This window comes from Austrofundulus limnaeus, unplaced genomic scaffold (genome assembly GCF_001266775.1).
Source record: "Austrofundulus limnaeus strain Quisiro unplaced genomic scaffold, Austrofundulus_limnaeus-1.0 Scaffold9, whole genome shotgun sequence".
Taxonomy (NCBI): Eukaryota; Metazoa; Chordata; class Actinopteri; order Cyprinodontiformes; family Rivulidae; genus Austrofundulus; species Austrofundulus limnaeus.
In genome coordinates this window covers 4,021,547-4,029,851 of record NW_013952411.1, presented here as the reverse complement: position 1 = coordinate 4,029,851, position 8,305 = coordinate 4,021,547, and the positions used below count along the sequence as shown (strand labels likewise).

Below are 8,305 nucleotides of genomic sequence, written 5' to 3'. Positions count from 1 at the left end.
CATATGTATATATATATATAGTATATACTGGATCACCAGGAATGAAATGTGTTCAACGAAAGCCTTAATAAATACTGTCTGTAGTAATGATGTATACTTTAAASTAAAAACATACTTAAATGGAACTTAGTTCAGACTGGGCTAAAAACAATGATGACAAAAACAAAACAAAAAAAGGCAATAGATTTAAAAATYTGTTTCTCAGTGTGAATGGTGGTAAAATGAAATGAAAAGAGTTTATTCTAACAGATGTTCATTTCTATGGAAATGTTGGTTTGTAAATTGACTTTTTGTTCCAAATCAAAGGAACTTTTTCACAATCTGAGAGCAGGTCACAGTTATTCAAACAACCCTGACATTCTTAGTCTGGTAAAGTCAGTTAATCAGATTAATGATTTTGAGTCATTTTAAATATTTACTGTAAATTATTGTTCTCATGACATCACAAGAATGAAAATGATGTCTGGGTCCAAGAAAAAAAAAGAAAAGGAAAGGAAAGGCTCGCCATTTTCAAATAGATCAGGTACGTTTTGGCAGGTGGATATGCTGCCTTCATGCACAGCTATCAACACTGATGGAACGCACGTACAGCACATACAAACACACACATCTGGCTCTGCAGCCCAGTTAATGAAGGAAAACAGCTGCAGTTTGTCAGAGGAAGCAGCATAAATCAACACCTCTCACAGCATGCATATTAATAAACACTCATGTCAGAGCTAACCAGCGACAAACACTGTTTCTGTACAGCCTTCACGATTTAGGAAAAGGGTTTTAAAAAGTGACAACTGTATGCAGCTCCTCTAGCAATTCATTTAGTCAGCTCAGATTATTTGCATCATTTACAAGGCAAAGAAGGTGAAAAATAATGTGCTTCTCATTGAACAGCTGATTACCCCGGAGACAACGGGATGGGAGGTTGTTTACGATGGAGAACAATGGTTGTTTATGTGTTTGAAACTCAGTTTTAATAAATGAAACAGTAGCCTCAATGATTCARTCAGGTAAACTCTGGCAGACACAGTCAGAAAACATGGTTATTTTTACATCTAAATATCATTTTAGAATTTTTTTAAACTGTAATATAAATACACAGAGAAGAAACTGATGATTATAGACCCTCAGAAACAAGAACAAGTATCTGGGAATTATTTCAAAGAGTCAAATAAACAAAAAAGATTGTAAGTAAGTTGAAACATCTTAGTTTTTGGTAAAAAAAAATTCAGGTACAAACACCTGAAACTCTTACTTCCTCAACAGCTAAAAYTAAAACTAAAGTGTGTTCTCAGAGCTCAAGGCCAAAATGTTTTAATGATGATGGTAAACAATCGTTCACACAAGATGAGCACGGCTGAATCTGTTGGATCAGCAAACCGACCAGGAAAGCTGAAGTTAAAGGCAGCAGCTGATAATGATTGGGTTTTATGCAGCAATGCCTTAAGAAGGTTTTCAAACACYGACCAGATGATCTTTGTCCCATCAAAAGCAAAAGCTTTAACTTTTTTTTTTGATACTTTGGTCCAATAGGCTACTGGAAAAAACCCTGTTATATGAAAGTAATCAACCACTGATTAAAAATACTTTTATAATTTTAAAATCCACATTAAGGACAGAGCGCTCACAGCTCAACTCATTAAAGCTTGTCCTCTTCTCTTTGAATTTTATATTTATGAAAAAAATGCAAATAACTTCCTAAACCCCGAATTCTGATACAAGGACGAAGACTTCCTGCTCCAAAACATATATATTCTGTTCCCCTTACAGCTGGAGTCTAACTTTTAATTATTTTGTGTGGTTTTTTAAAAAGTTTTTTAACGCTTTAAAAAAATTTGGAGGTCGTGTATGTTTTTCAACTGCTTATTGTTAAAAACATATATTTTTATGTTTATGAGGTTTTACTAATTCCAAATACTAGGGGGTGGGACAGGGGACAGCAGATTCACCCCTCTCCAGTGGTGCCCATGATTTTCTGCATTAAAGAAACAAAACTAAACTTTTACAGTGAAAAAACAACTAATWACTTTTTTAAATCTGTACAACTCAGAAATTGGCTGGATTTAACATTTTGATATTTAAAAATCTGCCCTCCTACAAAGATAATTCAAGCAGGTCGTTTATGAATCTGCCACTCTGCAAGAAGTTCACTCTCTGCTGGCATGAGCAGAGGAAAACTGCTAATTTTAAAATTTACTTATAATTTAATTATCCCAGAGCAGCAGAATCTAATATTATTTGAACAATTGATCACAGATGAAAGAGGAAAAATAGGGACAGAAATCAATGAAATATAAGCTTGAATCTATAGTTTTTTTCACAAAGCGGATTACTTCAGACTTATCTGAGAATAAAGTAGATGAAATGGGACTTGGGCTGACTCAGGTAGGATGTGGGAAGGATCCGTCACACAGAGTGATCATTTTTAATGTAGTTTCAATCAGATCTAAATCTTGACATGTATCTACACTTTTAAACAGATATTTTACTTTCTGCAGTCTGACATTTTCACTCAAATCACTCAAATGTGGTAACTTGATTAGACATAAAGAAAAAAATTGTATACTGTAGGTCTTCTGGACGGGTTCTTCTCTAATGAAACGTTTCGTCTCTCCTCCAAGAGACTTCTTCAGTCTGAGAGTTTCAGGCAAAATTCAGGCTTTTAAGCACTGCCTCCAKGTGACTGATACTCACATCACATGGCTATCGYTGACACCTAATTAACAYYTATTGTTAACAGGGGGTGGAGTGATACTGGCAATAGCCGCGCTGTAGGAGGGGGACAACTGAAAACGGAGGCCTCCACCTCTGTTTAATGAAAGACCGTCCATCATTAAACAGAGGTGGAAGCCTCCGTTTTCAGCTATCCCCCTCCTACAGCGCTGCCATTGGCAGTATTACTCCACCCCCTGTTAACAATAAGTGTTAATTAGGTGTCAACGATAGCCATGTGATGTGAGTATCAGTCACATGGAGGCAGGGCTTAAAAGCCTGAATTTTGCCTGAAACTCTCAGACTGAAGAAGTCTCTTGGAGGAGAGACGAAACGTTTCATTAGAGAAGAACCCGTCCAGAAGACCTATACAATTTTTTTCTTTTTGATTTTTTAACCTGGATTACTGAGATGCATCAGGACATTGATTAGACATATGTCCCATAAACTTTGTGTTTTTAGATGATCTTCTAATGCTGAAAGACATCTCAAATATTTATCTGCCTATGAAAATGTTAGTCTGTTGGTGATAAAAGAAGCTTTCAGAGTTGCAGTAAATTGCATTTTACAGCTAGCGTGGCTGTTTTCAGGCCACTGAGCAATAATTAATGAGAGCCAATTAAACTTGCACTTAAACATATCAGATGCTTTTTGGAGTCTTCTGGATCTTCAGATATGTTTAGCATTTTAATAATATTTGTAAAACTGAATAAATCAGTAGATAATACCTAGGAAAATAACAAAAGAATCAACAGTCACGTGGAAAAGAAAGATTACTTTCTTCCAATTCAGAGCAATAAAAATGATGTAGTTCTTAACAAGTACTAAAGTGATTTCAGTCTAAACTTTACTCTGCAAAAACACACCACATATACAGTAGGTCATTATTTATTCAACAAATACCTAAAGATTCTGACAGTTCAATTAGAACAGAAGATTGAACACATTTGGAAGGATTACTGGACAAAGCTTCTTTAAGGAACACTGGAGCTTAGTTGCGAGGCTTTCAAAAGTATTTCCATTAATTTCTCAGGCAGAAGAAGATATTAGGGTTTAAAAAGGCTTCTGTTCAAGTTGACATGTCAAGTCAAGCCTTTTACTCAAGTAAAAGTCTAAAAGTATTGGTTTTAAAACTACTTCAAGTGTAAAAGTAAAAATAATGTAAAGAGGAGAAAAAGCCATGAGGACAAAAGTTTGGGCCACTCCACCGAGGCCTAAACTGCACAACCCTACCTCCCCAATTTTTCTAAAGGCCACATTGACTATATTGTTAAATTTAAATGTTAATGTAGAAAAATGTGGTAATCATCAGACTCTAGAACCTGTTTCAGCTGCATACATATGTAGCTCTGCCTYGCTCATCTTCAAAGTCAGCTTATGTTTGCTGTGTCCTGAGTGTCACGTGATTTGTGTCATACAGGTGTGWTGGCCAGAGTTGGGCAGTACAAAGTATATTTACTTTTTTAAATACCTGTTTACTGAAACATATTCAAGTTACAGTTATAAATTGAACATGGACATAAAGTCCAGACTTTCAGCTTTCATTTGAGTGTATCCAGGTTAAAATTGGACAAAGGGTTTAGGAGTTCAGCTCCTTAACGTGTGCTCACCCTGCTTTTAAAGGGACTAACTGACTCAAGGGAGGTGTAGRCAATTTCTATGTCATTCTCATTGAAGCAGATAAAAGGCCTGGAGCTGATTTGAGCTGTGGTGCTCCATGCAGGTGAAACAAGCCATCTTTATCCTTCGAAAACAAAACAAGAAAAAAAAACATCTGAGAAATTACAGTATTAGCAGTGGCAAAACTGGTACATTCTGAGAAAAAAGAAAGCAATGGTGACCTCATCAACGCAAAAAGACCTGAACACCYACGGAACACAACAGTGGTGGATGATGGCAGAGTAATTTCCATGGTAAAGAGAAACCCCTTCACAACAAMCCACTAAGTGAGCGACACCCTCCAGGAGGCAGGTGTATCAATAACMAAATCTTGACCCAACAACAATTACTTAACCCAACTTCCCCATGTATGAATATGTTGGTGTGATTGTGGTGGTCTGAARGGACTGTAGGTGCTGAATGGCAGCCACACCTCCAACACAGACTGTGACTCAAGAGTCAATGAATAATACATAAAAAAGTCTTTGAGTATCTACAAAAGTACTATATAAGACTAATGCATTAATATTTTATATTTGGAGTTACTGATCTGTCCAATACAGCAGAATTTTTCTCAATTATCCTCAACTACACTCAAATGAAATGCACTCTTAGGTACTTTGTATTTAAAGCACATACTCCTGAACTTTAACTTAAGTAATGAGCTACTTTTACTTTTATTGGAGTAATATTTGACCAGTAGGATCAGTACTTTGATTCAACTAAGAAAACTGAGTCCACCACTTGTGATGTATCATAAACCAACAGGATGTTGAAAAGGTATTTATACTTCTCAAACACAATGAATTCACTCTATTCAGGAGGCACCTTATAGCTAGATAGGTAATTTTTGTTTTTGTTTTTTGAACATCATTGTAAAGGAGTACAAAGTATAGATAATTGCTTCGAAATGTAAGAAGAAGTAAAAAGTCASCTGAAAAATAATYACTCCAATAAAGTGAAGGTAACCAAAATTKCTGCTTAAGTAACCTAACAAAGTAYTTGTATTTGACACCTCTGATAGCACGGCTTATGATTGCAAAGTTTCATCTTAATTAACCACAACGCTTCTGGAATGAGATCCTTTCAACAGACGAGCCTAATGAGGAGCAATTTACCCATAATGCACTGTGTCACGGWGGGCTAAAATAAAACACAGCAAATCTGCACAAACACCTCACAGAAACTCTCAGCRAGGTGGTGGAGGGGGATCATTTKGGCTTGTTTTGCAGCCTCCAGACTTGGACATGTTKCTGTCATTGAGCCAAACGTGAGGCCATCTGTCTGACAGGTAAGAGTTGGACAAACTGCGTCATGATGCAATAGGACCCCAAACACAGCAGCAATTCTACTCTGAAAGAAGGTGGTCTTTCTTTTTTCCATGACTTAAGCCAGTGTATGTATTTGTGTGAGTGTGTGTGTGTGTGTGTGTGTGTGTGTGTGTGTGTGTGTTTGTCAGACCCAGTGAGATCTTTTCTCCAGAGTCAGCAGGCAGGAGGAAGACGAGCAGAGCCAGAGTAGAGATCAGGACGCATGGGATGAGCAGATTGAGGCCGTAGTACAGGGTCCGTCTGCGCATCACCACAGTGAACGTGATGTCAGGGTACGGCTCGTCACAGCATTCGTAAAAACGCTCGCTCCTTCTTCCTGGAACCTCTGCAAAACAAAAACACAACCTGCTGTGAGAGATAGTCAAAAAAAATCTATCATGCATATAAGCAGGGCTGGCACAGGGCATAGGCAGTATAGGCTAATGCTAAGGGTGCCATCCATCTAGGGTGCGCCACCTATGGGGAATAAAATAAATGTTTTATAACTTTTTGTCAGAGTATAGCTGATTTGATCTGTAGAATAATTACTGGTTACTTGTGTTTATGAAAGTAACTTGTTCTGTGTGTTTCTCAGCTTGTTTTGAYAATGGAAGTTTCAGTTATGATCTAAGATAAAATTCAGKTTAAATTCTGTTTTTATRTTGTTTTATTAATCCCAAAAATTTAGTAAATTGTTCTTCAAATGGCTGGGAAATGCATAGTTTTGAGTAAAGTTTTTACAAAGTTTTCTGAGGAAGATTACTCTTGCACTCCCCTAGAACTGCTTCACTCCACAGCTGCTCATAAACGTGAACAGGTGTTTCTCGTTGCTGTTGGCAGATGTTGGCAGATCTGAGGCAGACTTCTGGTATTCTGTTTCAAATGACTTATGTTGTTAATTTTAATTGGACAACCTGRTTTCTAAAGAYAMAAAAGAATATSAAAAATATACTTTAYATTGTGTKTAAATGTATGTAAATTTGCACAGATTTAGATCAAGGGGTGCCAAATGAAATCAAGCCCAGGGAGCCAAACAGGCTTGGAACAGCCATGCATAAAAGGACAGGAAATCTACTTTTTGAAACCAATACACAGGACACCCTTTTACCAACAAGATCCCACTCTCCATTGGCAATGTAACCGGTGATATCTGCCTCCAGCATCTTTAAATCCAAAGACCAGCCTCCGTATGTCCAAGAGCCAAACTTCAGCTCGCACCTCTGGACATCAAATGGGAACCAGCGAACATCGATGTAACAGGTGCTCTTGAAGATCCCTGTTGTGACAAACATTATGAAGGACAGCATGTTGGTCACAACACAAAAAACACAGACAGGTGAGGTGACAAAACACAGGAATGTTCGTTTTGCTCGGCGTACATTYCAACTTCTGACAAAAAAGATTTTACTCTTCCACAGAAGCAGAGGAAAATTGWAAAATGACTCGACAAGGCCGACAACCTGGGAGGCAGTGGAGTACTTTTTATTCTGAGAGATGAAGTTCCATCTATCCTATCAAAAGGGGAATAAATTCAATATGACAATAGGATGAAAGAGGAGGGTAATTCATCAAGGGAGTCGGCGTCAAACTAATTTCCATACATATTTAAGAAAGATATGAGATGCTGGCAGTAAACAAGGTCTCCCCTCTCTATTATTCTCACAGCCRGAGAGAATAATAGAGATGAAGAGGAAATGAATAGAGATGGGTGCAAACAAACAGAATAAAATCTATTTTCCTGCAATAAACCTTGTTGACAACCTCCAGGAAACTCAGTTGATTTGTCCGTTCCCGTCACAGCTGCTTGCGTTAACACTCGTTTATTGTAGATGTGTTGAGTTCATGCGACGTATGAATATCTTATTTGACAGTTGTTCGTTAGGAGCAAGGTCGAGAGGMGCTTCCCTCACCACAGATGTAATCAAGCCCAGGAGAAATTCAGTGATGGAGCTATTTGTGTTGGTATTGATTAAGATGCTGCAGGGAAGCTTTTGCGTTGTAAGGGATAAAGTGTGGAAGAGGAGCTTGCCGGAGGGAGCAGTAATTACTACTTGTGTCAGGGAGGCCTTGCCGCTTCACGGAGTTCACCAAGTTTCTCTGCTCGGTTTTACAGAAATGATCGTGCATCTTAGATGTCCACACAGGGTTGAAGAAGTTGGTCGATTAGACCTTAATACAAGTGTCAAACTCAAGGTCTGTTGACCAAATCTGTCCCTCATTAGTATAGTAAGTTTTATTTTATTTACAGTACATTGGTTTTTATCTTTTCTCTTTTTGTCACTGTATTTAGTGCAGCCTTTTCACAACAGGGTTTGACTTTAATCATATTTTATGGATTCTCTTCTTACAGTCAACTATATTAATTTAGTTAGGGTTTTCCTTTTTTTTAAACTCATTTGCTGGATTGTGATAAAATGTACCTATAAAAATAATAAACGGAAACATTATAGAACATTATAGAGTCGCTACATAAAGAATAATTTTCAGAAAAGTCATTCTGTAACAACAATTGGTTATATGACATTTAAAACCAAGAAATATTTTTACATGACAGAGATTGGTTGTGGCTTAGACCAAATTTTGAATTTTGGGCCCCCTAACCGAGTTTGACACCCCTGCCTCAATAATAA

At 37.4% G+C, this 8,305-nt stretch overlaps 1 protein-coding gene and 1 long non-coding RNA gene across 2 annotated transcripts in view; one reads left to right on the top strand and one right to left on the bottom strand.

Moving 5' to 3' along the window:
- The window catches only part of chrna7a (cholinergic receptor, nicotinic, alpha 7a (neuronal)), a gene marked incomplete in the record, with an annotated part of 25,957 nt that overhangs the window by 3,486 nt on the left and 14,166 nt on the right, over positions 1-8,305 (bottom strand). Inside the window, 2 exon segments of the mRNA XM_014001570.1 lie at positions 5,827-6,021; positions 6,784-6,951. Of these exon segments, the coding sequence (XP_013857024.1) occupies positions 5,827-6,021; positions 6,784-6,951 (363 nt within the window).
- LOC106512979 (uncharacterized) overlaps positions 5,571-8,305 on the top strand; it is a 6,196-nt gene continuing 3,461 nt past the window's right edge. Inside the window, exon 1 of the long non-coding RNA XR_001309741.1 lies at positions 5,571-5,656. This is a non-coding gene — a long non-coding RNA (uncharacterized LOC106512979). The remainder of the gene's footprint in view (positions 5,657-8,305) is intronic.